We start from the raw sequence: 14,607 nt of genomic DNA on the forward strand, positions 1-14,607 counted from the left end.
TAAATGTGGAGTTATTTTGACATATATAAAACTGTGAATCAATTTTTTGTATTAGAATATCTCAAATCATGATATGATATTCTCAATATGATTCCATATCATGGTTTTTGGAGAATATGGAATCGTGAGATGGAATCAACGTAAAATCGTCATGTCCAAACGTTGATTCCATCTCACAATCAGGGCGGAGCGACCTTGACATAAGTGGGTCTCCGAACCCCCTTTGAGGGAAAATTATACTATTTATACATAGTTAAAAATAATATTGTATGTATACAAAATAGATATCAAACCCCCTTCAGCTATTCCGCGTGTCTATTTTTACGAATCTTGAACCCCCTTATTGAAAATTCTGACTATGCTACTATTCACGATACCATATCGTGATACAATATAGCATGACCAAACACCTACATACACCTCTTCTGTTTTTCTTTTACAATTTCTTAATTTCAATTTCCTACTTTAACATTTTAAGACTATAAAATTAAAAAAAAAATCTATGTTTAACGTACTTTTAAATTATCACAAAATTCAAAAATACTAAGATAATTTTATTTTATTTATCCAAACTTTAGTGAACAAATTACCGAAGAACATAGTAAAGAAAAAAAATACAATCTCGTGTGTTTTAACTTCATTTCCATAAAATTAAAAAAAGAAAAGAAAAAAAAAAGCAAGGCAAATGTTTTACGATAAATAATTATTAAAAAGGGTAAATTATTAAAGTAAGCTTGCAGATAGTATGAGTCTTCATCGTTGATGTGTACTTCGAGCACAATATTTGTGGCTCAGATGCCTAGGGTGAGCTCAAGATGTTCGAAGTTGTCATTCTCCCTCTAATTTTTTTCGAGCTAGCCTTTATTTTGTATACAGAGACAATTCATTTTATATTAATCCTGTACTTTTATTGTAATTAGTAGCTTGATTACCGATCGATATCATATCTTGGGAGTATTGTACGTATAATTTGTTCTCCCTCTTCTCCTTTTGCTTTTTGTATTTGTTCACCATCTTTCGCATGATAGCCGGCTACTTTTGATTTGGATTATGGATTCATTTTATTTTGACAAAATGTTAGGGCCTGTTTGGTCATAGATTTTTTCAAATAATATTTGACGAAAAGTTTGATAAATAGTGTTTGTTCATATACTTTGTCATTATTTGAGAAATATGTTTAGTAAATATTTCAAATTTTCAAATACTAGTTTTTTTTAATATTTGGATTAAATTTCATTATTTGTGATCTTTTAAAAATTGAAATTTTATCTCAAACTTTTATATTATACAAAAACACTCTCTATATTTGTTGCTTACATTGTATTACATAATTTTTTACGTTAATTCCAAAGTAGTGATGAAATATTTTATGAATGTTGAATAATAATATGGTTATTGATGAAAATGATGAACAATTGACTCAAGACAACAAAGTCATGTGTTTTGTCTACTTCACGATGTATGAAATGATGTTTGTTGCACTTACTCCAAATTATCACATTGCTCTAGTGTCATGCACACTTTTTGTTATTGTTGTAAAAAAAAATTCAATTGACTCGTATAATACAAACTTATGGTTAGTTTGGATATTTTTAAAATTTATGGGTATAAATTATATTTTTTCTAAGAAAGTGAAATATATTTTCCAAATACTATGGCTAAACACATGGTGAAATTTCACCAAAATAATATTTGTCAAGAATATTTAAAAATCTATGATCAAACGCTAGCTTAGTAGGTGCTATCATGACATGAGATTTTAGTTCATGACAGATTGATATTTTAATTTAAATTGATTTGAATATTAAGACGTGTCTTAAGATTTAATAACATGAACATGAATATACATCTAAACATTTAGTTGTTACAATAAAATTTAAATTTTAAATAATTAAATGAATTATTTTTTCAACATTAAAATATTTGATGATAGTAATGACTAATAATGTGATTATTTTTTTTCTTTGTAAATACTTTCTCCGTCTCATTTTATGTTGCATCATTTTCTTTTTGGTCAGTCCAAAAAGAATGTCACATTTATTTATATGGTAAGTATTTAAAGGTATAATTTCTTTTTTATTTTTGTTGGTCCCACTTAATTGTAAAACTAGTACTCTAATACATTTATGAAGAGAAAAAAAATGAGTTTACTTTTTTTTAAGAATAATTTGGTAAACATTTTAAAATCTTTATTATTTTTTAAACTTTGTATTTAGTCAAATATTGTCATATAAAATGAGACAGAGTGAGTAACAATGTAACAATGATTAGGTGTGATTGCAAATGACGGTTTACGGTGATGACAATGAATTAGTGTTTGTACTTTTTATATGAAACGAATATGAAATATAATTTAAATACAGTAATTTTGTAAAAATAAAAAAGTTAAGAGAAATTTTATAAGTTGTATAAATAAAAAGTAAAAATATTTTTTTTATTATTTTAAAAAATTAAATTAAAATTGTTTTTAATATAAATTAAATTATATTTATAATTTTCATGATTAAATATTATGACATTGATGCCCGAGGTTTGCTTGGAGTTGGATGTTTGGATATCAGGTCTCCGCTGTACTTGGAAACTGTTGGGTGGTATTAGCTCAAAGGTTGAGTTTTCCCTCACACTTATAAATTGACCACCAGCCCCTTCCACTTCCGATCCGGTGGGCTGAGACTTGTTGACAAGTTGGGCTCTGATACCAATGTTGGGTGGTCTTGGGCCTTCTCAATCCAAAAGCTTGACCACCAGCCCCTTCCACTTCCGATGTGGGATAACCCAAAAACCTCTACGGGGTTGCCAAATAACATACTTGGTGATGCTTATAAGCCTTCGTCATACTTGAAGCCTCTACAGGGTTATCAAACACTATGCCTGCTGATGCTTATAGGCCTCCATACTGCAACAAAAATGATTATTAGTGGCATTTAATTATTAATTGCCGCTAAATATGTATTTTTAGTGGTCGTTGTCACTCTTTGTATATGCCCCTAAAGCCTTTAGCAACAATGATTCTAATGACACTTAACTAATGCCGGTGAAGACTTTAGCACTCTTTATTAGTATCAATATTTAATGCTGCTAAAAGTTATTTTTATTGTAGTGCCACCATATTTGGAAGCGTCTACAATGTTGCCAAACACCATGCTTATAGGCCTCCACCATACTTGAAAGGCTCTATGTGGTTGCCAAACACCACAGCTGGTGATGCTTAATTATAGGCCAAAATTTCTACGTGGTTGCCAAACACCAAACCCAATGATGTTGCTGTCAGGAGCTCTACATCTGATACCTATCAATTTGTTGATACTGTTCCAGCAACTGAACTATACCGAAGCAGTGGCTCGCGAGCAGTTGATGCTGTTCCATCTGCTGTGCCTGCTCATTCTTCGGTCTACTTGTACTGGTTGACGTAGTTTTGCCTTGGGCACACTGCAGGCATTACTTTCTACCTTAGTATCCCATTTTTGTAGTATAGCCAGTCTAGTTGTGATTCCGCCTAGGTCTCTTGAGATGCATGTACTCTCTTAAATGTTTGTGTTTCATTAGCTGTTAAAAATCTTTGGCTGATGTTCCAGTTCACATATTTCTACATTATATGCTTTTCCCCTCTTACATTATGCTTCTCTGCTCTCAGAGATGGATTTGAGCTCATTAACAGGACTTATCCCCTGATCCACTGCTTGTGATGGTGGTTTGAAACTCTATTGCCATATACTCGTATTCAACAATGTTTGATCACTATACCCTATGAAGTATACTTCATAACTGTTTTAGGATGCCTGTTTAGCTTACAAGGATCTTCATAAAAGGGGCCGAGTTGATTCAAGTCTTGCACATGTGGAATAGGCATGGAGGGGAATGGTACCTTTGTTTTCCACATCAATAACGGGAGCTGTTAAATAAACAGATAATTTGCATCGAATTGGTTGATGCATAGTTCTCCAAAGACTTGCTTTTCTAGGGGATGCATTTTCATCAAGGAACTGAATTGGAAGATGACCGTTACCTGCATTGCAGGTATATTGTAAATTTCTTTGATAGATCATAGTATTAGGAAGTTACAAGTATGTATTCGATTAGGCATCCGTGTAAAATATGCTCTGTCAATGATGTGTTGTATAAGGAAAGCAATATGTATGTATTTGAGTTTCAAATACCACTAAACTTCATATGACACTTCAAGTTAAAAAGTCATTGTACATGCAGTATTCAACATGGGTATATATAATGTGTTCTGAAAATTTAATACAAATTCTCTATATATGCATGAACCATGGCCCTGCTACTCTTTTATAATGATTTGTTCTATGGTTTTAAGCTTATGTAATGCTTTGTTCAATTAGTTACAAGACTTGTTCAAAGGGTAAAGAAGAATCACTTAAAAAAAGGGGGGGGGGGGGAGGGGAACTTTCCAAGTACATCATGGACTTTGGTACTAACTGGAAAGAATATTTGAAGATTGAACTAGTCTATAGTTGAGAAATTGCAACAAATCATTTGTTAATGGTTCCTAAAAAAGACGATTTTGTACCTCGAATATGAAATCTCTAGTCAAAAATGAAAAGTACTTATTACTCCGTTACAACCCTTGTTCTTATTAGAAAGTTAAAGAGTATTTTTAGGGGATTTTGTGGGAGTTGATTTTACGGAATTGTCCCTTTCTTTATCCCACTTTTTTCTTTCTTTTTCTAAAATACATTTCTTTGTAGACTAGATTAATGCTTGTGAATATTCTTCTTTTTATATTTTATTTTTTGATTTTTTATTTCTATGGGGTGGGGACTGGGGAAATAACTTGCACAAGATTAAAAATTAGTGAATAAACCTAGACGATAAAGCACGGAATTTTAATTTTAATGATACATAACATGTCACGCAACAAATATAATATACTAACAAATTGTAAGTTAATTCCATGCTTAAGTGACAAGCAATGATTTGATTAAATCTAATCTGAAAAGATTAGTAATTAATGCCATAGAATAATACCTTAAAGATATGATTCAAATCAATAAATTTTCCATGAATAAAAAGAAGAAAGAATGTTAGATCCAAAAGGAACTCATTTCTCAAAAGTGTTTTAACAATTTTCCACATGAAGAACATGGATTTTAATCTTTATTAAGAATAAAAAGTTTTAGCACTCAAATGCATGCATACCAAATCCTATATGGAATCTCTCCCCTTTTTTCCAACTCCAATCATTGGTTTAGGAAGCAATTATTGGTAGGGGCACCCTATCTTTGATGATCAAAGGTATATATATAAAGGCGTGCGTGTAGAAACAGATTCAAAATTTTATATTATTTATATATATTTAATAAATTTCTTAATATGTGTGTATAATTTTGATGAAAATTAGTTAATTCTAGCTCCGCCTTAGCATGTGTACTACAATATGTAAAAGGGGGGTATTAGTTAATATTATCAAGAAGTTGGAAGGATTTATCATTAAGTTACAAAACATAATTTTATATATATATGTAATTGTTAGGTAGTTAAAAAGCGACAACAAGAGAGAATTTCCTTGTTAAATTAATACTAATATTGTTTAAGCATTAAACAAAGAGAATTAAGTTTTCAAAATTTGTACATTATTGAAGGTTCAAACTACTCTAGGTGGCAACAAAACAATTTACTGAACTTGTATAATTGAAAGTCGATCTTATTGGCCTCCATATCATTTGTTTAATTATTTGCCTCTTATTAATTAGTACTTAATAGCATTAATGATATCCAGAGTCATTATCTAAAATTGAATAATATATCATATATATACACATCTACAAATAGTTGAAAATGACTAAAATTTCATTTATTAATTAGATATTTTGGAGATATAGACATGTCCAACTTGACATCCTTTTCACTAAAGAAATAAAAATCCAATCGAATCGAATCGAATTAAATTTTTTTTTTTGATTTCAATATTAATTTTTTTTAAAACTTTAATATTCGATTCGATGCTAAGATTTATTTTCAGAATAGCTTAAATAAAGCAAGAAGATTTTAAGAACATTATTTTGGCATGATAATTGAAGGCAAAGGTATACCTAATGCAATTGCAAACAAGGGAACCTATATTATTAAGTCCACTTTAATTTCCCTTGGACTTAATTGTGAACAAGGGACACAAAGAAACATTTTTTTTTAATAGAATTTTTGGTGTGTTCTTGTTTTAGGTGATGATGGACAGTTGACCGGAAGATAACTTCGATTCGCCCGGCCAGCAGGCGGGCGGCGTGCTTATCTTGTGTGACAACACTACAGAGCGAGTTGCTCTTCTAGGCGGGCAGCTGTGTGACAACACTACAGAGAAAGCGGCGCTTTCGTGTAACATGCTATGGTCTCAACGCCCTTACGAGAGAAGGATTGGATGTTGACCTATCAATGAAGGGGATAATACCAAACAAAGCCATTTCAAAGGCTTGATTAGTTAATTATGAACACAAGTTGTAGTGGGCATTATATAAAAAGTTTTGGTTGATAGGCTACAACCTAAAACTTTGAAATTCATTTTCTATTAACTAGGTGTGTAAATGAGTGACTTCCAAAATAAAAAGAAAAACAAATTATTTATTTGCACACTAAGTTTATATTAAGTCATGAATACATGACATATCTATAATAAATAAATAATGAAACATTTAAATATCGTTAAGTGAAGTGATTTGTAAACTTTTAATTTTTGTAACTTAAAAAAAAAATTGTTTATTAGTGCAAATATTATAAGAATTTAAGTATATTTCACGTAAAACGTATTTTGCAATAACTTTAATCTATTTATTACTCTCACTTTTTTTTTTGGTTTTTTACGGAAATAAGAACTAATCACATTTTAATTCAAACATCGTAAACATATTTCAGGTAAACTCTACTCTTTTCGAATTCATTTTATTCATAAGTCGATAAAAAAATTATTTGGCAGTCAACATGTTAGTATATATAAATTCTTGTAGAAACAAAATACTATTCCTTACATTCCAATTCACGTAATATCCTTTTATCTTCGATTCATCTTTCAAAAACATAACATTTTCTTTATATAAGTAAATGATTTAAATTCAGACTTTTAATTTACTCTTCGAAAAAATAATCTATAGTTACATATAATTCTTTGCTTCTCTACACACTTTGGAAATTATATTTTTCTCTTAAATTTAATTTTCACTCAAATACTTTCACATGATTTTAAATAAATAAAGTGTATCATTTCTTTTTAACTGCTTAAACTTTAAGAAACAAAGTTATTCAATTTCATATTAAAACAAAACATTAGATATCCAATAAAATAATCAAACATACACAAATTAACTCGAACACTGCCAAAATTACAAATGAAACCATCACAAGGGTAGTAGTACTTTTTAATCTCATCACAAGTTTGGTGGTCTGTGTATTAGTACTTACAACTCTGAAATGGCTCAAGAAAAGGGCCAATGAGGAACAACAGGCGGTTAAGGAGAGAGAGAGTGGAGTAGGAGACTGATTTAGTGACCCCATGTCCTTTTCTCTTGATGAATAAAAAAAATTGTTTTGTGTGTTTTCAAACCCCACAAATAGCCCTGAGAGAACAGGTCTGCAAAGGACAAGATTTTCTGTACCATAAGATGAGTTTCAAATTTCATAATCATTATAATTGATTACAACAGGATGAGGGAGATAAAGTAATAAAACCCACCCTTCCAAAAACAAAAAACACAACTAGTATAAAGACTAATTATTTTCTTCTTAGAGGAGGAGAAAGAAAGACCAATAAAAGATCAACAAACTGGACCCTAGCTGTTTGTATATATGTCTCTGTGTGTGTGACACATATATACTTTGACAAGAAAGTTTTGATCTTTACTGTCTAATTCTCATTTGGTTCTTTGAGAAGATCATTTCATTAGAAACTAAGGTGAAAAATTTAACTAGCATCTTTCTTTGGTTTTACTTTTACTTCAAAGCTTACATCTTTTTCTTGTTTTTTCTTTGAGAAGTTCAAGAATGGTCTGAAAAGGTTGGTTTTTTGCATGGCGAGTCAAGGAATTGGAGAAACTGGTTTGACAGATTCTGGATCATCACACCATAATCACAATATGCCATATGCTGTTTATAGGGGGTTAAATCCTGCTAGCACAAGCTTCATGTATCATTCTACTCCCAAGTAATTAAAAATCCTGTTTTTTTTCCCCTTATGTTTTGGTTTAAAAATACATTTAATTTCAGCTTTTAACATATTTTGTGTTGTAGTGGTAATCAAGAAGGAGCTGGTTTTGATTTTGGAGAGCTAGAAGAAGCTTTTGTACTGCAAGGATTTAAGATGAGTAATGATGAAGCTAAAGCATGTATGGTTTTTTTTTTTCTTTCTGACGTTTGCAATGTATAACCAACTCATTACTGTAAAGCAAAGAAGCAAAGGGTGTTTGAATAAGTCCATAGAAAGGTTCATTAAGAGGCTTACTATTTCCAATATTGTAATCATTCTTGTGCAAAAGACTTGAATGGCGTGGGGTTTCAAACAAGGAAACATGAACCCTTGCATGATTTACTGACTTCATAACTGCAGCTAAAAAGGAAAAAAAAAGAAAAGAAAAAGAGGAGATTAGGTTCTTCCCTTTATGATGTTTTGAAAGTTTTTTTTCTCTTTCTTATGTTCTTTTTTTTTATGCTGATCCTTGAAGATTTTGCTTTTGTGATTCTGTACAGCTTTATATGCAGCAGCAGCCACAGGGAAGCCTGCTGCAACTTTGGAGATGTTCCCTTCTTGGCCTATGAGATACCAACAGACCCCAAGAGTACTTAATTTATTTTTTCCTTTTTATGCTTATCCTTCTTTGACCATGTTGTTTTAAAATTGTCCTTTGTGCAATACAAGCTTGGACTTTTACTCAAAATAGGCAAACCCCTCTTGGAAACTTTTATATAATGAAGGTTAAGATAATTTTGCACACCATTTAAATCTGTTTTCTTGGCTTTGTCTTTTTACATATAGGAAAACTCAAAATCAAGAGAAGAAAGTACTGATTCAGGTTCACTTTCAAGTAGAGCTCAACCCCATTTTGAGCCAGAATCTCCCATCAGTAGAAAAGCATCTTCAGACCATCAACTTCAGATAACACACAAATCTCAAGAACAGCAACAGCTTCAAGATATGGCAAGTAATAATAATCCAAGAACAGGAGTTTTACAAACTGAACTATCTTCCAAGTCCAACAGTGAAAAGGTTTTTCTCACAAAACTTTATTTCCTCTTCTATTATCATATCCCAAGATCTCAGGAAAAAAGGTGGAATCTTTATTGTATAGACACAATCACAAATCCCAACAACTGCTAATGAATACACTTAAGACACAGTTTTCTGAAGGATTCTCTGAGATCAGAAGTGAAATGAAAAGAGAATCTTTACAGTGCTTTTTATACTTTTTACCTCCTTATGCACTATTCATTACTGTAGTTTAAGCTCCAGTTTATAATATTTTCACTTATCCCTAGAACTGTAGTTAACTCCTTGTTCTTCAGGTTTTTAAATCTTTCTTGAAACCAGAAAAAATAAATTCACAAGAATACCAGATGATTCAATGAATTAGCTCATGTATACATCATCAGATGTTTTATTCTTAAATGCTTGCACACCAGTAGTAGTGTTTGAAAATATACAACTTTGATTCTGTCCAAAAATCTTAAAGTCTTAAAAAAAGAATCTGCATTATTTGACACGCTATACTACTTTTTTTAATTGCTTAACGAATATTTATCTTCACGCAATTGAAGTATTCTCTTCTTGAATATTTCTACATAATTAAACAACATTAGTATATATAACTAGCTTTTGTTTTAATATATATTTTTTGTAGAAAAAAGGTGCTGCTTCAACCTCAGAGAGGGTACTTGATCCTAAGGTGGGGGTGCCCACACATATTCGCTTTGCCAAGAATATACAATTAAATTATCTTGTTTCCTAATTGGAACTTTTAAAATTATTAAACAGTACTATTTCTTTCTACTTTGTTTATTGTAGACATTGAGACGTTTAGCTCAAAATAGAGAAGCAGCAAAGAAAAGCAGGATAAGAAAAAAGGTAATGTTTTTCTTGTTTCCATTATCAAAGTCATTTATATGCCAAATTCCTCTATCAATATTCTTTACATTTTTCCATTCTCATTATTATTATTTGCATTTATGCAGGCTTATGTACAACAGCTAGAAACAAGTAGGATAAGACTTTCTCAGCTAGAACAAGAACTTCAAAGGGCTAGCTCTCAGGTTGGTCATATTTGAAAATGACTTGCACCCTTTTTTTTTTTTGTAGAATAATGAATGCAGTGGTTATTTAATGATTTTTTCTACTGCTTGTTGTGGCAAACAGGGGATTTTCTTGGGAGGTGGTACTGCTGCTGGTTCCAATATCAGCTCTGGTAAGTTTGGACTATTATTGTAGCGGGTAAAGTTGTTGTTATGTGACCACGGGTTCAAGCTATGGAAATAGTCTCTTGCAGAAATGCAAGGTTAGGCTGTGTACAATAGACCTTTTGGGTCCAACCTTTCCCCGAACCCGCACATAGCGTGAGTTTAGTGCACCGGACTTCTCTTTTTATTTTCTCAACCAATGCATTGCTTATGGACAACCAAGAATATAAATTCAACTTATACTACTGTATACATTACCAATGTAATTAAATTTTTACCTATCAGTACATTTTAACTCATTATAGTTCAGAGTTTTGACTATACAGGCAGCACCCAGAATTTGTTGCATTATAATTCTTATTGGCTTCTAGTAGCAGACAAACAACTTGAGTTTGACTACAGAAAATTTGTCTTTTTCTTTTGTACTCCTTTGTGTGACATTATGTAGAAAATCAGAGTACTCCAGTGTATATGGGTTGAAATTGTATTTGACTGAATACAATCTTTAGAGATTTAAATTTAATTTACATATTCTATTAGTATTACTAAAATAAGAGTTAAAAGGATATTACTTTTTTACTACTTCATAAAAATAAAAACACTGTTTGAATGTCAACACCATGCATTTGCTAATATTAGAGCCTTAATAAAAACAATTGACAAAAATGCATTGTTCAATTTTTTGCTGCAGGTGCTGCAATATTTGATATGGAATATTCAAGGTGGTTGGATGATGATCATAGGCACATAGCCGAGCTTCGAACTGCATTACAAGCACATTTATCAGATGGTGATCTTAGATTAATAGTTGATGGATACCTTGCTCATTACGACGAAATTTTCAGCCTAAAGGGTGTGGCAGCAAAATCTGATGTATTTCACCTAATCACTGGAACGTGGACAACTCCAGCTGAACGCTGCTTCCTTTGGATGGGTGGTTTTAGGCCCTCTGAGCTTATCAAGGTAAATGTTGCAATTTAGGACTGATTTTCTGACCTATTGTTGGATAATTTTCATGAAAAAGCAAAAAAAAGAAAGTTGTATATTGTTATGTCCGAAGTAAATATGTTTTTCATAAAGATATGACGAATAAAGATTGTCCTTTTAAAGGAAAAACATGGTCGAGGTGGTGGCATATCATATAATTTAACCTGTTACAGCAAATTGTCTGTAAAGTAATTATAATTATATTTTAGATGATCTTTCTTCTAGTAAAACTACAATATGTCCATGTCAAAGTTCGAATGAGATCAAATTTACTGTTTTTGTTGTTTCTAATCATACTATGATCATTTGTGAAATTGAACAGATGTTGATAGGACAATTAGACCCTTTAACAGAGCAACAAGTAGTTGGAATATACAGCCTCCAACAATCTTCCCAACAGGCAGAGGAAGCTCTTTCACAGGGACTAGAACAACTACAACAATCTTTAATTGATACCATTGCCACTGCTTCTCTCCATGATGGAATGCATCATATGGCTCTTGCATTGGGGAAACTCTCCAATCTTGAAGGATTTGTTCGTCAGGTAAACATTATTCCTAAATTTGTTTACAATATTCGTTTTTCTCTGATATTATTATTATCTATGTAGATTCTAAGTGCATATGTCATTGTCCATTTTACCTACTCTTTTTGACTCAAAACTATAGTAAGTTTTTCTCAAGTACATATAGTAAGTTTGCAACTGTTGTCATGAAACAGTGTTCAGAAGTACTACTATTCACTAGTAAGTATGTATACATTTTATTTTTCCTTTTCATTTGATATCCATGTCATCAGTCGCGTAGATAGTAGGTTTCATCAATGAAGTTCAATATTTACTATATATACATATAACTAACTTTTGATGTCGTATATAGTATATACAAAAAAATGTGATTTTCAAGCGATGAACTCCCTTCCGCCCCTGCTTATCATGCACACTCGAGGACGAAAATACTCTGGTTTTCTATTCATTGCTTCAATTATACCATTTGTAGATAAAGAATGCACGCATGCTTGATAAGATCATTGTTATTATTATTATCATTATATTTTATTTAACTGTATCCCTATCATGTTCCAATAGAAGCCATAGTAGAGCTATCAAGAAACTAAAACAAATTACAAAAAATTATTAAACGTATTATTACTTTACTTCAAATAATAGACATAATACCATTACCACTTATTTAATGATTGGAATATTCCAAGGCTATCTCAATACAACTATACAAGACAATTTGAAGGGTTTCAACCATTTAAAACATTGTTTAAAGATATTATGTCCATTTCAAACTTCTAATTGATTTTTTATTTTGATTGAGATATTTAATTAATCAATTCTTTTGTCTCCATTGTCTATATCATTTGGTAGATATGATGACGACATAAGTTGAGCTTAAACGAAGCAGTAAAGATTTCATTCATGTAGCTGACCCCTTTACTTATTTGAGACTGAAGCGTATAACTACTGATCACTTCTTTATTGTTGATAATTCCAGGCTGATAATTTGAGACAACAAACATTGCATCAATTACACAGAATATTAACAGTTAGACAAGCAGCCAGATGTTTCTTGGTGATCGGAGAATATTATGGTCGACTACGAGCTTTAAGTTCTCTATGGTTATCTCGTCCACGAGAGTAAGATTCTATAATTTATGATCTTGTAAACGAATAGTTTTGTCGTAAAAATATTTTCATTCAAATCGTTATCTTATTTCAATTATCTTTATATGATTTAGGACGCTGATCGCGGATGATAATTCTTGTCAAACAATAACGGGATTACAAATGGTACAATCTTCTCAGAACCACTTCTCAAATTTCTGATGATAAATCTCTTCATGATGATCAAATTGTATTTCTGAGAGCTACCTACTTAGTTAAGTAGATTTTATTTTTTCATTTTTGTTGTTAGCTTCTTGATATTATGACTAAGTTATCATGTAAATGTAAGGAATCAAGATTATGTGCAAGAGGAAGTTACCTTTAGGGTCTGTTGGTTCAAAAATCAGGTTATTCAAAGATTATAATCACGATTATCTATCACACATAAATATAAAAAAAAAAAAAAAACGTACGTTGAGCAATAAATGTTAGATAATTTGAAATTTATATATTAAGTTTATTTGTGGAAAAAGGACAAGAGAGAATTGGGAGATAAGGTATGAAGCTGACTCAATATAATTGTCTTTATTTGTAGTATTTTTAATGAGGATTTTAGAAAGATAGTTGGTTGTTCTTCATTTCTGTGAAGTGGTTGAGAATATTATTTTAAGGAGGAAGGGACAAAAAAATAACAAAGAAAAAAAGAAGCAAATTATTAGTTGGATATAATTGTCTCTTGCAAATGGAAGATATATGATGTTAATTGAGAGGGTGACTTGCTCTTGGTGTGCATGAAGGGACTTGTCAAGTTGTGTATAATTTTTTAATAGAGAAATGGAGAGAGGACTTGTATATGATTGATTAAATTATTTGATATTTATGTTAATAGAAGATAATCAATAAATATTCATTAAAATAAGGGTGAAGTAGAGAGATTGTATATGTATATATTAATAATCTAATTATTTTTATTAGGAGTATAATCCTCAGATAATTATGAAGTTTGAATTTAATCGAACCTCAATATAAATACGAAATATCAAACAGAAACAAATAAAAAATCAAGGGAATTTGTATATACTAGTATGGCACACACGTAACAACATGTGGATTCTTCAATGGGAAAGAAAAAAAGGCAAAAATTAGTTGCTATGAATACCTAATTCATCCACTCCCATGAATATGAGGAAGTTGGTTGTATATTTGCTTTTTCTAAACCCTTTTTTTTCTTCTTTTTTCTGTTTCAATATAAATTTCATCAACTTTTGAGCTGATGAAAACGAAGATATTGTCTAGGGAGTATATGTGGTCGAATTGATTCGGCTTTTTTAAATATCAAATCAAATTAATAGTGTCAAATTTTTAAATTTATAAACCAAATCAAATTAATAAAACTCTAGTTTTTTAAGTTGCTACGATGCTGCAAGGTTCAAGAAATTGTCCATTTCTTTTTGTTACGTTACTCATATTTCGACAATCAGGTACGACCAATCAGACAATGATAGTATATTCAATGTTTATGAACGAAATTTGAAGAGGGTAGTGTGTACGTAGTCTAATTCATATCTTGGAAGATCAAGAGATTATTTTATATGTATCCTTGACACAATTAAAAC

The 14,607-nt window shown here is 30.9% G+C and overlaps 1 protein-coding gene across 5 annotated transcripts; it reads left to right on the plus strand.

The window, feature by feature from the left end:
- The first annotated feature begins 7,402 nt into the window (after positions 1–7,402).
- On the plus strand, positions 7,403–13,394 carry LOC101251993 (transcription factor TGA9). 5 transcript variants are annotated; one of them, XM_004241272.5, is made up of 13 exons: positions 7,403–7,900; positions 7,983–8,149; positions 8,236–8,330; positions 8,692–8,780; positions 8,978–9,208; positions 9,840–9,884; positions 10,004–10,063; positions 10,171–10,248; positions 10,352–10,400; positions 11,084–11,355; positions 11,702–11,923; positions 12,882–13,024; positions 13,126–13,394. In XM_004241272.5, exons 2-13 carry the CDS (start codon positions 8,016–8,018, stop codon positions 13,211–13,213), a joined length of 1,506 nt encoding a protein of 501 aa, XP_004241320.1. In that variant the 5' UTR covers positions 7,403–7,900; positions 7,983–8,015; the 3' UTR covers positions 13,214–13,394. The 5 variants fall into 5 exon arrangements, with proteins under 5 accessions (XP_004241320.1, XP_069155544.1, XP_010322436.1 ...); XM_069299443.1 differs by having other exon boundaries at positions 7,586–7,900; positions 7,983–8,131; positions 8,212–8,330; XM_010324134.4 differs by having other exon boundaries at positions 7,586–7,900; positions 8,029–8,149.
- Positions 13,395–14,607: the final 1,213 nt, after the last annotated feature.

Source organism: Solanum lycopersicum, chromosome 6, assembly GCF_036512215.1.
Source record: "Solanum lycopersicum chromosome 6, SLM_r2.1".
NCBI lineage: Eukaryota > Viridiplantae > Streptophyta > Magnoliopsida > Solanales > Solanaceae > Solanum > Solanum lycopersicum.